The 20,571-nt window shown below is 43.1% G+C and overlaps 1 protein-coding gene across 1 annotated transcript in view; it reads right to left on the bottom strand.

The window, feature by feature from the left end:
* cntnap3 (contactin associated protein family member 3) overlaps positions 1 to 20,229 on the bottom strand; it is a 180,410-nt gene extending 160,181 nt beyond the window's left edge. The window contains exon 1 of the mRNA XM_072658063.1: positions 20,087 to 20,229. Within this exon, the coding sequence (XP_072514164.1) occupies positions 20,087 to 20,174 (88 nt within the window). The 5' untranslated portion in view covers positions 20,175 to 20,229. The remainder of the gene's footprint in view (positions 1 to 20,086) is intronic.
* Positions 20,230 to 20,571: the final 342 nt, after the last annotated feature.

Raw genomic sequence — 20,571 nt, 5'->3', positions numbered from 1 at the left:
GATTTTATTTCAAGTCATTTTGGAGCATTTCTATTGGTCCTGGGAATAATCAGGTCCAGATATTTTTTGCTGATACCCTTTCACACAACTAGGGTACAGCCAGATATTCTCCAGACGCATTCTTGCTATAGGAAATCTTCAAGGGGCAGCACCTGTGTGGCCGGAATTATGGTTTCGGCAAAGGCCATTACCCAGACATTGTACTAGATGGCCCGCAGGATAGTTTAGGCAAGGGGGTGTTACACGGACTTTGTGCTAGGTGGCTGGCAGGATAGTTTTGGCAAAGGGCGTTATCTGGATTTTGTACTAGGGGGCTTTCCGGATGGTTTCGGCAAAGGGCGTTACCTCGCTTTTGTACTAGGGGGCTGTCCGAATGGTTTTGGCAAAGGGTGTTAACCAGACTTTCTACTAGGGGGCTTTCAGGATGCTTTCGGCAAAAGGCGTTTTTCTGGATTTTGTACTAGGGGGCCTGCAGGATGGTTTTGGCAAAGGGGTGTTACCCAGACTTTGTACTAGGGGGCTGCCTTTTCTTCTGGATAATGTTCATAGAAGTTCTGGGTTACACTGCATGTCTGCAAGGAGTTTACGTGGCTCAATAGCTTAACTTTTCCAGGACAATTTTAGCAATTTTCAGGAGTTTACATGACTGGAGTAGTCTCTAAATTTCTAGGACCTGTGGGAAGCCTGTTTCTAGCTGAATATTACTTGGCAGTAGGGCCGCGTATTGGCAAGGACCTGGCGATACGATTCATGTTCCAATGTAAAGTATTCATAAAAAATTCATGGACAATCGATACAGTATTGCTAAACCTAATACTGTGATACTCCAGTGCTACTTGGCAAGTGCAAAAGAAATCGCTAGTGCGTTCAAAATATACAGAGGTCAGGCAGGGGAGGCGAGGGGTTCACCTGCTGATGTATATTTCGGCTCTATTTCGTGGAGTTCCTCCACGAGTGTAATGCACACCCACCCCCTGTAACGTCAGTCTTAAAGAGAGAGAGAGAGCGAGTATGAAAGCTGGAGAGAGAGAAAGAGAGGTTTGGCCTAAAAACTGCACCAAGTCTTCTGTGCCATTCATTATTCAGCACTGGTTCAGATTCTCAGAAGCTTACAAGTTAAAGCTCTCGGGATGGGCCTGGAATGCGGGTGGTAAAGTTTGTGTCCTGGGGTTAGACTGACAGCTTTGAAACTTCTAACGCTGTTCTTGATCAAACAGTTTGGTTTCATCAACAGATTTCACTTACGCGCAGCTGTTCCATCTCATTCCTCGGCCCTATATCGCGCCTCTTTAAGGAGGATCTTCTGTTGAGAAGGAAAAGGAAGAGCAGGAGGTATGTAGCACCAAAGCAACTGCACATCTCTTCCTATAGTCCATTAATGTCCTCTCACTCAAAGCTTCTTTTTCATCTCCACGTGTTTCTCATCTGCATGCTGCCGCCGAGATGCTTCAAAGCTCTCCGGCCGGGCATCTTATCTGCGCCTGTGATGCGGTTGACGTTTTTTTTTTTTTGTTGAGATTTTATTTTAGGATGAGATCTGTCTTCCTGTTAGAAATGATAATTCCTGACGGCAAGGCTATTTAAAGTGCTTGATGAATCCCGGCTTGTAACGGGCCGACGCCCAGGGAACGGGAGAGGTGCCGAGCATAAATTCAGTCAACGTGCGCTACGCATGCTGTAATCGCTTCTTTTAACAACTACTTAGCCTCTGTCGGGAATGTAAACGACGTATTACTCTCTCGCTGCGTAATTGTGAAGAGCAGCACGCCCATCAAAGTGGGTGAGCGATTACAAGAAAGCCTGGAGCAGGCCTGCAACCATTCATTTAGACCGTGTTCCTTATGTAAAAATATTAAGCAGTAATGCTGGGAGGGCTGGGAGTTATGGTGATTTAACCACTTTTTTTTTTTTGTTAGAAACCCCTTAAAGCAGCATTATGTGAAAACTGGTATTTCTTGCTCCTGGGCTCCCCCTACAGTTGGGAAGTGTAACTCACACTGTGTAAGCCACCTCGTACATGCATTTCTGGACAAGCTGAGAGATACTGAACCGGCACTGAAAGTGAAAGAAGTATATGGACTGAGGTGGCCCGGAATAGCAACATTAGAGACGCTATTCTCTTTATTACAGTCAGTGGAGCAGGGTGGGAGGGGATATGGGGGTGTGTGACGGGGTTGTTATCAAGATCAACTTCACAAACTGGTAAATCGAGGCCAAAAACAAGAACCACCTGCATGCTTAAATGGTTCTTTGCCTGGTAAAATGACTCTTTTGTGAGCTGTTCTACAAAGATAATAAAAAAATGAATCAATATTGTAATTCTATATAGGACCCTGTTGCTTGTGCAGTTTGTGTGTTGTCCACATGTGATTAGTTACTTCACTATTTAGAATTACTTTATTTTGATTAGAAAGGTTATTGAGTATTTATGTATAAACAGTAAGCCTGTGAGTTTGGTCAGGGTGAAAATGCTCAGAAAGGGCCTATTTTACAGGCCTACTTACCCCCCTGTTATTTTGCCCTTAGAATTAAAGACAGTGATTTTTCTTTTACAGAGGGCTTGTAAAAAAAAATAATAACAACAACCTGGTTTGATTGGCTGGTTTACAGCTCCTGTAATTGCTCACAGGAGCCATGTAGCATAGCATAGCTCTGTTTTAACACGTTAATATGAACACTGTAATCATTTTTGTAATTACTGATGAGTCTTACCAAATATTATGTCCTCCCGCCACAGGGGCAGTGTAGGTAGAAAAAGAGTGCGGAGCCAAGTTAGCTTTTAGCTAGACTAGGCTTTTAGGTTTTTTTAAGGGAGCGGATGATGGAAAGAAAAAACGGTGATAGTTTAGCTAGTGTTTGCCTTGCATGGATCCCTGCTCGCTTCTAAATCCATTCTGCAGGCCCTGGAACAGGAAAAGCTGCAGTCATAAGGCCTGGTTCACATAGCAACTGTATTCCGATAACTCTTTGTAATGAACCATGCAGCTGGTCAGTGTTTTTTATCTCCACAATAGTAGACATTTTTCCTAAAATTAATTTTGATTTTTAAAAAACTTCAATATATTGTCTTGCTTACAGTCTCGCAATACATCAACATATTGAAATCGCAGACTTCTTGCCAAAACACAGCCCCACAAAGACAAGAGATATATTTAAGCAGTCTACAGGTGATAATGAGGACCCCCTGCCACTTGACAGCAAATTCCCAGGCTGTTTTTTGCTGCCAGTCAGCCTTGGTTACAAGGACTTCCAGTGATATCAGCAAAAATGCCTCTGATACTTGTTAGTGGCATGTTTGAAATTTGTAATAAAATCTAAGTTCTACGCGGCACTGATTTTTTTTTACTCCCATTTCCACAAAAAAGTCCATCCAGCTCCAGCAAAATGTCTTATCCCACTCTCGCCCACACTGGGCTGGTTAACCATCCGTTCCCACTCGCAGCACTGAAAATTAGCCCCGTGCTGCAAGATGCTGTGGTGGGTCCCGCGGGAATGCAGCGCTCTAATGAAAACACTGCTGTAAGGCACAGATTATCACTCACTGTAACAAAAACTACAATTGGGTATTAAGACATAATATACATTGATAATACGTTTATATCCATTCTGAAGTAGTTCTGTCAGAAACACATTCACGCAGTTCCATGAATTAAGCTGATTCCGGCTGATGATCCTTTGGACACTTTCTAAGACCAGTGTCCTCTATGACTTGTGTAGTTCTGGATCTCCCTATGAGCAGGCCCATTATTTCGGACTGGTTTCTCATAATGCTATTAAATGGCTTTGGGAAGCAGAAACTGGGAGAGAGAGTTCCAGAAGTACTTTAGAATGGTGTACTTGAGGGGGTCCATTAATCTCCTACTGCTAAGCATGCTCTGATGCAGTGAAAGACATTTTAAGCGTCACATTTTACTAAATGTCTGACTGATTTTGGATCTAGTGTCGCTAGGCCAGTAAATATGCATTAAACTGAATTCACACGTTTTGAGTTAAGAACGTCCTCAATGTTAAAAAACAACCAAATCATATGCATTATTTAGATTTAATTTCATGGATGAATTTAATTGATGGGCTATTTACTCTCTGCTATCTTATAATGTGCAAATTACAACTGTATCCACTGTACTTTGCTACTTCCACTTTTAAGGGTATGTAAAAAAAAATGGTCAGAGCAGACATGTCGACGTTTGGGTGGATGTTTAAAATTTAGCACCATCCAATGTTCTTTACTTTCTGTTTTCCAGCAATGCCACAAACATTCGTGCTAGCACGGTGCAAGCCACTGCAGGCTTCTTCTGTAAACTCAGACGTCATGAAGGAGAGGCAGGGTCATCCTACCCGCCCAGAGAGACTGAGGCCAATTGTGGTCTCTGGCTAGCATCGCTCTGAGTGATGGAGGAAGAGGGAGGTGCCATCCTACCCAACAGAACTGGCAGGTAGTGTTCTCCTCCAATCGTGTTCAATGGTCCTATGATGTTGAGTCATCGGCAGTTCGAAAAGATGTGGTTGGTTTGCTTCATGTGGCTCAATCTTCACCCTCCTAGAGGTGGTACCACTGTGTGTTATTGGGAGTCCTAGGTAGCCGTGGTCAACTTTGGAATGAGGTCGATGCTCCACTGACTGGAACAGGGAGAATGGCGTTTCTATCATTCCCAAGTTTGACCAAGTTTCTACCAATTCCAAGTTTGATTTGTATTTACAGTAGGGGTGTAGACATGAATTACACTGCACGCCTGTAGGGGGAGCCTTTTAAACATCCACCCAAAAGTCCACACGTCTGCTCTGGAACATCCTTACTCAAAAAAATGTCTCAGTTATGAAGCAGTCTGGTCAAGCGGACGCTTTGGATGCTAGTAAATATGGTTAGGTAGGTTAGCTCTTAGGATAACCAGGTGCTTGTGAGTAGGGTTAGATAGGTTAGCTTTTGCACAGGAGCAAATATACAAATCAAGCTATTAAGCTTACATAAAGCTGGTTTGACCAAACAGATGGATTTTGATGGACAAAATAACCACAGAAACATAAATTGAAAACTTTCTAACAATATTAATAATAATAATTATTAATTGTTGTTGATGTTTAGCTATTTGAGTTGAGGAAAAGTACCACTGAAATTACTTACATCATAACAGCCAGTAAAGCACCGTTTAACCATAACTATTGAAACTAACTTCTTAGCTGCTATTATCAGTTATCAGAACTTTTTAGTTATCAGTTCTTCAAAAAAAAAAAAAGAAAAACTGAAAATGTGCATGGTGGAATAATTGCCATAGCGGTCAGACCCCTCATCACAATAAAATACCCACATGCATCCATCCAGGGAGCTTTACCACACACACAGGAACATCTAACAAATTGTCTCTTCACAGTTTGGCAGAAGGCCCGTCTTCCTCACAGCCCCGTCCCGAGGGAAAGCACTGGAGAGTGAAATGAAATACAAGCCCCGAGTGCCACACAGCTTTGCAGCGGCAGACAGCTGAAGGGTGGCCGCTAGGTGGGATGGTCAGACAGTCCACCCTAACTTCCTGTACCGCCTCGCGTCTGTACTGTCTGCTGTATTCCCTGCCTTCTTGGTACACTTTGCAGCGGCTTTCTGTTCCTTGGCAGGGTGGTGGTGTGTAATTCTGTTCAGTAATGTCTGTGTCCCGGGGTCAGACTAGCAGCTCTGAAACTTCTAACACTAATCTGAGCAAATAGTTTTGGTGGATTTTTGGTACCATGCCTGCAGCTGTTCCTCCTTACTCAGCCCAACAATACCACTATATAATATAACCGGGGGTGGGAGTAAAAAAAAAAGTGAATACTTGCATATTTAATATATTACATTTCCAAGAGGAAAACAAACATACTTTTTTCTTTTTGCCTTTTTACAGAATAAATGGATGATTTTAGTGTACAGTACTGTGCAAAACTTATAAAACACTAAATATAAATATTAATACTAAAAAGCTGCTTATCTGGGCAGTAGGTATTTAATTCCTTATTAATATTAATAACATTCCTGCAGAAAGTCGTGGTTTCACCAGAACTGTGTTCACTGAAACATCTCCAAAGTTCTCCTCATGGGAGTCTAGTATTATTTAGAGTTCTCCTCCAACACCTGGTTTGGTAAATCAGAGCTTAATGAGGTTAAGCTGCTGCTGCTGCTGATGGAATTGAACACATCCACACTGTGCTGGCTGGAGGCCTCCAGGAGGAACCTGGAACCAAGCCAGGTTTGTTTTTAAGACTAGCTCACAAGATCTCCACCATTTTCTTCAAAATGAGAAATTCTTGTTCCTTTTTACTGGATTTATGGTTACCTGCATCTGATCCAGTGTGATCTGGAGTTTCTACAGTACAATCTCTTATTGCTGAGAGAAATGCTGTGAAATAATGTGTTCAGGTGCCTAAAACACCTGCACAGTACTGTAGTTTTTAAATGTTATTTTTGTGCTTCAGTCCTAGATACATTAAAGCTGATAGTTTCCCAGACAGATTAATGCTGCGTTCACATGCAATCGGAGTTTCCGACTTAGAAGATGTGAACAATCTTAATAAGTTTCCGAGTCTCAAGTTCATGTGATCTTCAACCTTTTAACATGGCAGAGAAGAATCGGAATCAGTATTGGATGCAGAGCTTGCCAATATGACAATATTTTATCATATCATGATAAATTTTCCTGTTGTGATACACAATATGATTTTTTAGGCATATTGAGGATATGATCAGTCCTTACATAACGCTGATCAGCTGCATGTTTCATTACAAACAGTGTAATTAGTCTGGTTTAACTGAATAAAGTACAGCACATTTCATTAAAAATCACTGTACTAAATATGGGAGAGTGTTTGGATGGTAGTTTTTAAAAATCCATCACTACTGATGCATTTTGTCTGCGATCACGTCTGTGAAATTGTGAAAATATGTTTAAATATCAGGATACAATATTTTTACCATATCGCCCAGCCCTAACTGCATGGTACAAAACTCCATCCATAGCAAACTGACTACGTGTACTGCTCACATTTCATTAGTGCCCATTTTTCATGTTGCTTCAACAACAAAGTACTTGATCATGACCTGCTTGTAATTCCAACTTCACAAGTGGGAAGCATGATCTTCTGACTGGTCTACTGCAATAAACTGCAGTACCAGTGAAGAACCTTAATCTGGGTCTCCTAAACTGGCCCTATGTTTTCAAAAGTATCCAGGCACCCATTCTAAGCAGTAATTTCGGCCGTTTTAAAGGAATAGGTGTTTTTTTTTTGGTGCATTCAATACACATGAATAATCACCCCAGATGCAGTTGATCAGCCAAGACTTGTTTGGTATCTGACGATGCTAGGCTGGAAACATAGGAGTTTCATTGTGAGCAATTTAATTATAAGATTTAGGATACAGCTGGAACTACATCATCATCCACATAATGTTCTGCCTTGTACACTGTTAAAAGATCCTTGCAGAACGTTTGGAGGTTCTTCACAAAACTGTAGAGGGACCGCTTAAGGTGCAATGTGAAAGCTTCAAGAAAACCTTCCAAGTTTTCAAAGGAAGAGGTTCCTTTCAGGTTCCTCAAAGTGCCTTAAGAGGTTCCTCCACAGTTGTAAACTGATACACCTCCAAAAATCTCCTCTAGAATCTTCTACTTTTAACAGTGTGGTCCTATTCCACTTCCAAACTGGACTGCAGTGCACGAAATGATACCACGTACTGTGCCGAGGTAAAAGTGGCCCTGGTGCTGATTGTTGCCTACCCTTCAACAATCGGCAATCAGTTTCTTACTCTTTTTAGACCTAAGAAAGTCAAAATGTGTTCTAAACCACGTCTGTTTGTCTGTCCAAAAAGAAATGATGTGTTTCGAGACGGTTGAGGCATTCATGGGTATGTAGATTGGTGACAGTCCATTACATGCCTTGGCCTAACTGCACCTGGGGTAAGCGATAAATCACGATAAATCACGTAACTATTTCTTTAAAGTAGCTGAACTGACTAATTAGAAGGAGTGTCTGGATACCTTTGGACATATAGGGTATGTAGGATTGATAAGTAAGCTAAAATAGTCATTTTCATTCTGTAAAAAGAATGCTTGTGTCAGGTAAATGTGACGGTTTTATCAGGTTGATGAATCACTGTAACTGTAAGTCAGCACATCGGGCATAGGCTTGCACTGTAAGGATAGAGTTTAGCATTTATTAGATTATTGTGTTCTGTCCTTACTCATCCTAGCCTAGTTAGGATCTCTGTGGATGATTTTAGCCCTGACATGTCTGGTAGTAGTAAGTCAAGGTAAGTGGACTTACCTAAATTACCCAAATTTCTCTATTTAGTGCCTAGCATTAGCGCTCACAGTGTCTGACTGATCACCTATAGTACTAAAATCAGTATTACATAGGTTATTTGTACTCGTCTGGTTAATCCAATAATATAATGCAGTACGTAACGAATCACAGAACTCACAGTCGGGATCGGATCATGGCTTTTAAGTCATGGATCAGATGTTTTGATGTTAAACAGTAATTCTAGCTTTCATTCACTCAGACTGCAGCTCTGCATTGAAACATAGAGAATTATTACTGTAAACTGTAACAGCGGCAGCAAAATCTGTATTCCACACTGTAATGGTTCAACTTTACCAATTAACCTGAGGTTCATGTGCACCTTATATCATAGAGGGTGTTCCGAATAGATTCATTGATACAATGGTGACTGTATGATTGGGCCTAGACTCAACCACTTTTTATTGGCCTGCCCAAATTCAAATTAGGGCTGGGCAATATGATAATATGATGATGATATTTTATGGTATCGTGATGAATTTTGTTACGGTGATACAAATTTCATTACAAACAGGAGAGTATCTGAGAGTATTTTTTAAGATGTGTTTTGTCTGTGGTTACATGTATTGTGATATATATTGTGTATCATGAGTGTCTTTGAATATCGTGATATAGTATTTTTACCATATCCCACAGCCCTACTTCAGATATACTTTGAGTATTCTAATCTTATTCATAAATAAACAGACACACAGACATGAACCAATCCGTTTGCAAAAGATCTGAACCTCAGAAAAGGACAGAAACTCATCATAGAACAAAAAATCTAAAGTTTTCCAGCTCTGTTAGCGTCGCATATGGACTGTAGGCGTGTGAAAGTGATCAAGCACACCACATCAAACTAAATAAACACAATACTACAAACAGTTATCCAACTCTGAGAGGGGCACAACCATCAAAAGCTAATTAAATCAAAAGACATGAAATGCTGAAAAATAAAAGGCCACTGCCAGCACATTCAAAAAAATAGGTCTGTTCTACATTATTGCTCTTATGCAAAGCAAGAGACACTGGCTTATTTTTTCTACTTCTATGTATCTCAGCCTAATTTCTTCTCGTTTTGAGGTTGATTCCTAGTAAGCACCTCAGTCATGGTTAGTACTTTGCTTGCTGTAGCCACTCGCCCACAGGAGTGACATTCGAGGTTCAGCCCCCTCACAAGTTTGTCACACCCAACGTGGTGTTGGATAGCGCCCCCCTGAGGAAGTTAGAAAAGCCTGTAGTGTGTTAAGCACTCTCATATAGGTCATATTTTTAATAATACAACACACAAATGGATTGTTCTGGTAAACAAGCAACAGGACATCCATTTATGTTCGGTCCACTTAGACTCTTTCATATAAAGGTGCTAGAAATGGTTCTTTGAATGGTTCTGAGGCCACAGAGGAACCATGTTTGCTTCCATAAAGAACCATGTTTGTCATTGAGATGTATGAGTGTGAAGAACCTATAAAATACCCAAAAAGGCTTCTCTTGATGACAAAAACGCTTCTTCTTCTTTCTTCTTCTATGGCATCACTCAAAGAATCTTTTGTAGCACTTTTTTTAAAGCATAGACTCAAAATATTAAAAGTTTAAGGTCAACATGCCAAAGGAAAGATCTAGCTGCAGTGAGTCATTTGCATTCGCCATAGTCAGACGCCATGCAGCTTGAGCTTAGCATAGAATGTTGCTAACTTGCTAACAGCATACACTATCCACACAGAGAGAGCAAGGGCAATAGTGAGCTCTCGGGGTCTGGCTGCTGATGGCAGGATTGGGACGTTTATGATTGAGAATGATATGACACTTAACAATTAAAGCAGCTTTATGCGAAATTGGCATCTCTTGCTCCTGGGCTCCCCCAGCAGTGGGGAAGTGGAATGGACAAGCTGAGATATACAGAGTGCTGTCCTGCCTGCCTCACCAAAGTTACATTAGTAACAGTAGTAATAACAGCAGTGACAGCATGACTAGCTCGGAGGCGCTATGCTCATTATAACAGGTCAGTGTAGCATCAACATGATCTTGAAGCTGCTATTTGAAGGTAAAAATGCTACAGAATGTTGCTTTAACACTCACCAAGTGTACCCGGTCATGTATAACATAAACACCTTAGAAATGATAGGAGTGTAATACTTATTACCATTGGTTGCATGAGGCCTGCCACCAACAGCAATCAACTGTTTTGTGGATTAGTCGATTAATCTATCAATTATTTTGACGATTACTCAATTATTCTAAACGATTACCTTTCCTACCAAAAGGCTGAGCATGTAAAATTATTTATTTAAAAAATGTAATCAATTTAGTCAGTCTGCGTAGTGACGCCTCTCTGTGTTCCCTTCAGGTTATTGTGTGTCACATCTGAAGGTCTGCCTTCAGAACTTTGCCCAGTGTACAAACCACCTTTTAACATGCTAATTTCAGGGTCTCCCTGGGGTCTTTGGAAACTTTTAAAAATCCTATTTCGCAACCGGGTCAGACTCTGCTGCAGCCCCAGATGTTTTTAAAGCTGGAGTCGATCGGACTTGAGCCAGAAATGACAGACCTCATGGAGCGTGGTTACGGAGCGGTAAAATCACTTGTTATTTGAACTGTTGGGGTAAGCGTCTGTGTTTTAGAGACCTAAGAAGCTAAAGTCACAGAAAGAGAATATTTATGAAGAAAGATTCAGCATTGACATTGTCGACAACAGTAACCGTTATTACAATAATCAATAATGCAATATTGATTTTATCTATTGAGTCCAACAGAAAAATGTACATTCAGTTGTAGAAAATGTCCATTTGTGTCCAACATTTATATGTATTCTACCGTAGACCAGTGTATACTGTATGTGTGCATGGCTTTAAACTCTAACTCTAGCCTATATGACAGTGGTTAGTCTCACCAGTGTTCAAGGCAGGTGTATGCCCTCAACGCCCTATCTAGTTCTACTAACTGCCAGCAAGAGAAAGAACGTGTTCAGAAGTTCCGTGTGGACAGAAATGCATGACAAATAAGAAGGTAAACACACTCCCAATCTGGCTTTTGCATTGGCAGCTAAGGAAATATTTTCCCAGGTGCAGTATATACCGTGAGACAGAATCAGTTTGGATGATGAATTCTCTCCCCTGTATCACCGATCAGCGCTGACAGCTGTGTAAGATGAATGTGTCCGGCTTTAGGTGCTCAAGTCTTTTGAGGAATTCAGCCTTGAGAGCAAACAGGGAGGCATAAGTCACTGACAGGTGCGGGCGTAATTTTCGGCCAATTTTCTGCTTAAATACTGCACTGCGTATTAATAAATCTAGATTCATGAGTGCCGGCTTGCGGTTCATGGCCGGGGAGGGAACGGAGAAGGGAGAGGGGTGGGAAAAAAGGAAAAGTTCCCCGCTGATACCATTGTAACCTTGACTCCATAACACTCTCATTCTCTGTTTGACTTTCCAATCACATATTTTCATAAATGACAGTAAAGAAGATGTATGAGGGTGATTTATTCCCTGCTTCCCCCCCAGTTCCTTCATTCAGGCGCTTTGAGACGCCATGCTCTCATGAATCATAATGGACAGTGTGCTTTTGCGGAGAAACACATAGAGCATTCGCTGCAAATTGATCTTATTCGGGGGGAGTTTATGTTCCCTTCCACGCAAACAACCGGCTCATTGAAAAGCGATTAATTCGGACGAGGCTGGCGCCGACTGCCCGAGCGCTCCGCTTCTCATTTCCATACACTCTCAGAAATGATGGTGCCAAAGGTTCTTTCAGAGGAATAGAAGAATCGCTTTGGGTTCCCTACACTCTCAAAAAAAAAGATGCTTGAGATGGTTCTTTGAGAGATGCCATAGAAGAACCCCTTTTCCACCCACCTTATAATAGAGAAATCATGTTAGTATGAAGAACATTGTAAAGGTCTACAGAACCTCAGAACCAAAACAAAAGGTACAAAAGGTTCTTGGGACCACATGGAACCAAAAGTGGCTCTTCTATGGCATCTCTGAATGATCCATCTGAAGCACCTTCATTTTTCAAGAATGTACAGCAGTAGTTCTCAAGCCTGTCTCCAGAATATCTCTGACAGTCCACATCTTTGCTCTATCCCTACATCTATACGTGTTGCAAGTTGGGTTCCCTGGGGACCATTTGAGAACCACTGAGCTAAACAAGCTATTAGTAAAAAGAATGTCAGAGCTGTCTTTGTAAATCTGTTGTGAAGAACTTTATGAACTTTTAAGGTTTAGACAGCCTCCACATAATGTAACCGCACCTCCAAACAAGGCAAACAAGGATCTTTCGGAGGAATAGGAACACCATAAAAAAACACTCTGGGTTCCCTACACTCACATCTCAGAAATAAAGACTCTTCTGATGGTTCTTTGAGCGATGCCATCAACGTATTTGCATATATTGACCTGTTCAACCAACAGCATTATTCATGTCCCAGTGATTCATGCCAAACAAAGCCCATATTAGTAGAAACTACAAAGCATTTGCATATATTCAGCTGTTCAACCCACACCATGTTATGCCCATGATCCATAAAAGTTGTCTTTGGGTCATTTCTGACTCTTAGGACAAGGGGAGTATACAGAAGGGTTAAAGGCACAATAAAGGCCCATAAAGCAAAGCCTGTTTAATTATAAGAGAGTTTGGTCTCGTAAAAGAGCTGAATATGTATCATTTAAAAACCAACAAACCCACACAAAGTCAAAGAACCAAAAAAAATAAACAAGAAAAACAGCATCTGGGCTCTTTAAGAGTCCAAGAGTCAACCTCATCCGTGCCTCCCACAGCTAACAATGAAATGGTGCAAATTGGACGGCCCGACGAGAACAAGAGGACACAGAAGAGCTTATCGAAGATTAGACCTCGCCTTTAGAGGAGCTCGCTCTTCCCACGGCATCTTTGGGCGGACGGCAGCGGACGGAGTTGAAAGCCGGCCAAAGCGGAGACCTCTCTTGGCTTTTCCTCTTGTCCGCCCCCTTTCCAGCAGTGTAATTGATTCTGCTGCTCGCTTTTAGCCGGCCGTGCCAACATACTTCACAATTACGGCCAGAGCCTCTCGCTCCGCCACTCTGCCGGCGACTAACTTTTATCATAACACATGCTCGCCCGAGATACTGCGTCGGGCCCATAAGCCGCCATACAGTTGGTGATTAAATTGAGCACTTGGCTGCCTCCAGACCGGCTTTCGACAGAGATAAACACCCCTGAACGCGCCGATAACGCGAGGAGTGAAAGTAAGTCCTCCCCAGATCAGATAAGCACTCCCTAAAATTTCGCTACCGCAGAAAGGAAAAGTGCGAAAAGGCGAGACGCCGCTCGGAACCGACAACCCCGTTGCCCGCTTCTCTCTCCGAAGAATCCACCGCAGTGCGCCGAGTGTTGCTAACGTGAAGGAGAAACATTGGTGTCAGGCAGCTCGCTTGATTTGCATGAATGTGGGCTGGCTCGGGCGCAGGCAGGTAAACAGATGAAGATGAAACGGTCCTCTGTAGCAGAGTAGCTGTTTAATTGGAGGACTTTAGTCATCCCCAGTGTGGCCTACATGAAGCCATGCACCTGCTTCTACGCTGTAACATCCCTGACTTTCTTCCAGACGTCTGCTCTTTAGATGTATGGCAAAGGTCAGAAGCCACCCTTCATTTATTTCACCTCAAGTTAAACGGCTGTCAAGCTCTTCATTTTTCTGCATCAAAGACAACAACATTCATCATTTGTGTTGGACGCAGATGGAACTTGCAGTGAACACATGCAGTGAACACATGAGAGTGGTGCAGTGAGGACACATGCCCGGAACAGTGGGCAGCCTTTGCTGCCCAGGCTTAAGGGCCTTGCAGTGGCAGCGTGGCGACATGCAGGCTACATACATACACAATAGTGAGCAAACACACACTAGGGAACAGTTCGCACCCCTGGATGCAGTGCCCTGGGAGGCGTTGGGGGGTTAGGTGCCTTGCCCATGGGCTCTTGGGTGGTTTCCTATCAGTTCAGGGATCGAACCGGCAACATTCTGCTCACAAGGCCGCTTCTCTAACCCTCAGACCACGGCTGCCCTAACAGCAATGACAGAGACGCCATTCTACTCATCGTAGTCGGCATACTATCAACAAGATTCTGAAGCAGCTATTTGAAGGTAAAACTCCTGCGTAATGTTGCTCCTCAAGAACTTATACTTGCTGCTGGACAAGACTGCTCGTTAAGCCAATAACCAGTGGTCACTGACTTTTGCACAGAGCTGCAGCTGATGCCATTCCCAATGTTGCTTCACATTAAACACTGCATGGACATATCCATATGGGGCTGAGTGCCTATCCACATGAGGTTAAGAGTCTCACTCAAGGACACAATGACAGTAGCCATCAGCTGAAATCAAACCCACACTACTTACCACACAGCCACATGGGCTGCAGCTAATAGCACTTTCAAATGGTCTTGGGTTTTATCTGGAAAAAACTAGTTTCCCACCAAGGACGCACTACGGGAGCACCCTTTGAAGTTGGACGACGAAGTCGGGGACACTGGAGTTTTCTGTGTAATCTGAATGGTCTGAACTGAGTCATCAGTGCCATTTTCCTCATGGCTGAGAAGGGAAGTGAACAGAATGCCAGCAGCCCGTACACTGGTGGTAATAGTAAAGTACTTTAAATAAGTAACCCAGATTTATTTTCGCTTCATTTTTGTTCAAAAGCGCTCGTCAAATATGAAGAATTCATCGAGCGAGGCCACCGAAGAACCACTTTTGGGTTCCTATTTAAAACAAGAAAAAACAGGCAAGCCTAGTTTTGTCGTACCGTCATCGGCTCCATAGAATCGTCAATGGTGTTTTAACAATTGGGGGTTTGGGCCCTAAATACCTGCTCTTTATTGTGAAAAGGGTACTGTGGCCTAAAATGAGCTCCATTATGTTTCATCAATGTACCATCTCATGTGACCCTGCCTGGTAACAGACTCAAGCCTTGCCCTCAGAGCCTCAAGATGTAGACCATATATTTACTAATTTTTAGATGTGAAGGGGTCGGGACCTTGCGGCTTGTGCCTAACTCTGCGGTAGCGATGCTGGACGAGGCTGGCAGCTGGGGTGGTAGCGATGCTAATGGCGCAATAACAATGAAAGCACTGTAGCAATCCTAGCAATCCAAGCACCAAAAATGTTTCACTATTCTATTAAGACAAAGAACCCTTTTTTAGTGTAACACAACAGTTTGTTTAACCGGGGATGGCTACATAAAGGTAAATCAATTAAAAAGACACGTGAAAGGGAATTTAATGGTGTTCATTTGCATAATATTGGCACTTAATTAAATGAGAGCGATTGAAGCCCAAGACTATTTGGAACCTTAATAAACTATGTGGAACTCCTCACGATTGGTCTAAGGACCAAATCAAGTTAGAGAAAACTCGTGTCTGAAAGCAGCACAAGTTCCCAGGCCAGTAGGTTGCACTTGCTATCTCCCACAAGCACACAGTAGTAGGTCCGTTTCTAAAATAATCTTAAACCGCACCTTAATGTGGAGGGGGCCTCATGTGAATGGCCCTTTTGGGCAGTGAAGGATGGGGGGGGGTGGGGGGGGAAATGGGTCACTTGGCTCAGGCAGTAAACAGAAAACGTTAGGCTCCAGCTGTGAACTTAGGCTCAGCTACTGTGAGCTTTGCCTCTTCGGCTGCCCTCCTCTGGAGGATCCGCAAAAATATAGCAAGGCTTTGATTCCGTGTCCTGCTTTCTGACACCCTCAGCAACGAGCACCAGAATATCTTAGCATCTTTAACCCAGCTCCTCGGAAAAAGGAGGGGGAAAAAAAGCAGGCGAGGTCACTTTCATTTAAAGTGCCGCGAGCCATTCGTCCTCTTGAGCAGCTCATTTCAACTGCCTTGACCTGAAACCATACAAAGTATTGTTTCTTATCTGGCCTCAGGAGCATCTCCAGCCTGGGTGCGGGGCGGCTCTTCTGAACAGCCGTAAAAAATGAAAGAAGGAACTCCTGAAGATCTCGAAGGCTCGCCATTCCGTCCAGAGTGGTTTTTTAACGATGGGGGAATGGAATCGGATCCGTCACGCTGCTAGTTCTTCGGGGCACATTGAAGTTCAGAGCCATCTGCTTCAATTACAACACAGATGAATTTCATTACTGCTTCCCTAAACACATGAACACACAAGTACTGTTCACTTGTAAAAATAACGGTGCTTCAAATGGCAATACCAATGGAACAGTTTGGTTCCATAAAGAACCATGTATTACATGGTCTAAAGAACCTTTACTTGATCTATCCATATAAAGGCTCTCCACACTCACATATCTCTATTACAAACATGGAACCAAAAGTGGTTCTTCCATGGTATCGCTCAAAGAACCATTTGAAGCACATTTATTTTTAAGAGTCTAAGGCAGCAGTTCTCAAACTTGTCCTCAGGAACCCCAACCCTCAACGTTTTTGCTCTAGCCCTATACCTACAAATGTTGCAAGTGGGGTTCACATAATGCAATCTTTTAAAGGTCTAAAGAACCTTCACTTGATCCAAAGGATCTTTACCGATTTAAAGGTTCTTCACGCTCACACATCTCTATGATAAATACATAACTATTAAAGCAGCATTATGCAAAAATTGGCATGTCTTGCTCATGGGTGTCTTGCTCCCCCTACAGTCAGGAAATGGAATTCACGCTGTGACCCACCCCCAAAGGACACGTTTACACATGCATTTCTGAACTGCCAGAGAAAGTTAAAGAAACATGTGGGCTGAGGAGGTAAAATACACAGTTCTCACAAGCATCCTGCCTGCTTCACCAAGTGACCTAGTGCAGTTAGCGGCGTGCCGAGTCTGACGCATCAAGGACAGGGACAATATTTTTCATATCATGGTCAGTAAAGCATCACTATGATGTTGAAGCTGTTGTTTTAATGTAAAAATGCTTCATAATGTTGCTTTAATGAAACTGGTTCTCTTACAGCATCACTCAAAGAACCATTTGTAGCACCTTCGTGTTTAGCACTGTACAGACATGCGTAAGGTCTATTCTTCGTTTCAGCAGCCAAAAGCATGAACAAACAGCAGACTAGGACGGAGTCTGCAATCAGAGCCGTTAGAAAGATGCTTACAGTGCTTCTTATTAGCCTCGTGTCAATAATAGAAACGCACACTGCAGGCAGACACACTTCTCTCACTTTCAGAATCAATGCCAGTGGCAAAACAGTGCTGCGTCTGAAGAAGCTGACGACGCTCTGCACCGAAGCGCTGGGAGCCTCATCACCACCGCACGCACCTCCTAAACGCTGACTGAAGAGGGCATTTAACATGCTCTGAGGATACAGCAGGGGAAGTGCTCAAGAATCAGAGCATATGGTGCGGACTGACCTGAAGCCAAATGCCACCAATAAGAGGGCAAGTCTCCAGTGCTGCATTAACACCGACAGGGTTGAATTAACACCAGTACGTCACGGCACAGAGTCCTGCGTTAACATCAACAGTGCTGAATTTAGTCCTATTAGGGTGAGGCTACAACTACAGTATGAGTATGAGAAACCACTTAAAGCCATGCCTCAACACTTATTACACAGGGCGTAATTAACACCAACACAATATACAATACAGTTCTATATAAAATATAGGGTAAATAGTTCTGCATTAACATCAACAGAGTTGAATTAAGTCCTTTTAGGGTTAAGCTGCACTTACAGTATTAAAATAACCATCTACAGTGTCCTACGGTCTTGTATTAACACCAACTGTTGAATACCATGCCTTAACACTTACATTAACAAGTAACACCTATTGTTCAATAGACATATTTAAGATGAGATAAGATAGTCCTTTATTAGTCCCGCAGTGGGGAAATTCACAGTGTAACAGCAGAAAGGGATAGCAGGACACTCAGTTACAAAAATTTAGATAAATAAATAATTTACACTATATACACACAATATAGATAAGAATTAAAAAAGCAATAAACAATATTTACAGTAAAAGACTCTTAATTGCACATGGGGGTGGGATATTGCACATAGTATTCCCTGAACATGAACATGTGTGTGTAGTTAAGTGTGTGTGTATGTGGTTAAGTGTGTGTGTATGTTAGATTAACATTTACAGCCCTACCTGAACACAGACAGAGTATAGAGCCCCACAGAATTGGACGTACATGTACAGCGATGCCTTAACACAGTGTTGAACTCAGACCTACAGTGTTGAATTAATGCCTATACTGCCATATAGAGCCCTACAGAATTGGACGTACACATACAGTGTTGAACAACCACCCATCGTTGCCTTAACACACAGCGTTGAACTCCGATATACACCGTCTTAACACCTACAGTGTTCAATTACCACCCACATTAAGAGCTGGGTAAACACTTACAGCCATTCCTGAACACTAAGTCATGCATATAGTGTTGAATAGGGGCCCATAGGGTTGAATGTACACTTACATACATACAGCATACGAGCGCTGTATTAACACCTACTGTTGACTAAACACTTACTTAAGCCCTGCCTGAACACTTCCAGTGTTCAACTCAGACCTGCAGTGTTTAACTACTGCCTACAGCTTTGACTAGAGCCCCACAGAATTGGCCGACAACCACTCAGCGTATACAGCCTTAACACCTACAGTGTTAAATGACCACAAACACATTAAGAATGCCTGAACGCAGCCAGTGTTTAAGTAATGCATAGTGTTGGGGTTGACTGTCCACTTAAAAGTCCTGCCTTAACACTTTCAGTGTTGAATGAATGCCTACAGAGTTGAGTTAAGGATGGGATGACCCCCTAACTTAACACTGACAGTGCTGAGCTCCAACCTAGGGTCTTTAATTAAAGCCTATAGTGTTGAGTCCCACAGACATGGCTGTCCCCTTATTAACACTTATTGTTGAAGGAACACCATGACTGAATGAACACCTAGTCTATATAGCTGAATCTCCTATTGTTCAGGGCTGAATCAGAACATACAGCTGCCTCAACACAGTGCTGACTTAACACCTCCAGCCCTCCCCAAACAGGGAGGTCTGTGGACCACTCCGGGCTAAGTGAGCAGTGTCACACACAGTCCCTACCGCATTAACTCGACTACTACACACCTACTGTGGTCACTCCTGGTCCTTGTGGGCGCAAATGACCACGGTATGGAGTGACTCCAACACTGTAAGTGTTAATGCAGCCCTGCTGAGCATCACCAGCCCCGGAACGGCGAACTTGGCTGTGAGAGAAAATCCGACCAATGAAAAGAGCAGCAGCTGCAGCAGCATCAGCAGCAGCATCAGCAGCAGCATCAGCAGCAGCTGCAGCAGCGCTCCGCTCCAACTCTACGCCGGCCCGTGAGCTCTCAGAGCGGGCAGCAGGTCCTCCCCCGCCCCGCTGCTCTTCTGGTTCTCTCTGCTCAGCTCGTGAAACGTAAAGAAATACACTGTGTGAGCTTTTACTTTATTTACTGTAGCTTTTCTCAGCACAGGCCGGTTAAAACAACAGTCCCGTAGGCGACTAGTAGCCACAATGTAGCCAAATTAAACGTCCACGCGCCCATTTAAATGCGTATATTAAAATGAATGCGCTGAAAAACAAACCTCACTTAAGAGCTTATAATAAAAAAATTTACAAAATAAAAAAAAAGCCCCCCACAGTCCCACAGTTACTGTGCGTGAAGCTTCAGACTGGTTTGAATGGGATTTGGTGAATTCCTGCAGCAAACCATTAAAACCACACAGCGCCGCTGATTCAGGCAGCAAAGTTCAGAAAGCAACTTGCTGACGTCTGTTCCAAACCCCCTCAGGACACAGTGACAAGGAGACAGCGACGTGGTCTCACCTTTGCCGGACGACCCCCGGACGTGGCAGAAAAGCAGCAGGGAAAGTCCTAGGAGCATTCCGCGGTTATTTCTCAGCGGCAAATCCATGTTTGTGAGACGGGATGCTGCGCCCGGAGCCTGCCTCCTCTCTCCTCTCCCCTCTCTCCTCTCTCCGCGAGTCTCTACCAGCCAGGCTGACGCTCCTTTCCCACCCGTATTCCGACAAGCCCCGCCCCCGCGCGGAGATTGGGTAGTAGTTCATTATCATTAGCAATCTGATGGAGGGGGGCGTGGTTACTAACCAATCACAGCGCAGGAGCTGAGATCCTACTACTGCACATAGACCTCTGAAGGCATGTCATTCTGTAGTCATGTCATGACCATATAAGGAGTTATATTAAGGTGAGTCTGAGCAGGTTTTTTCTATGAGGAAAATGAATGACCATTAAGAAGATCAAGAGGTAAAAAATGTTCCAAACCTGATGTTTATGGGACACTTTTCACA

This window comes from Salminus brasiliensis, chromosome 16 (genome assembly GCF_030463535.1).
Source record: "Salminus brasiliensis chromosome 16, fSalBra1.hap2, whole genome shotgun sequence".
Classification (NCBI taxonomy): domain Eukaryota; kingdom Metazoa; phylum Chordata; class Actinopteri; order Characiformes; family Bryconidae; genus Salminus; species Salminus brasiliensis.
The sequence above is the reverse complement of the archived record's forward strand: the minus strand, read 5'-3'. Positions and strand labels throughout refer to the sequence as shown.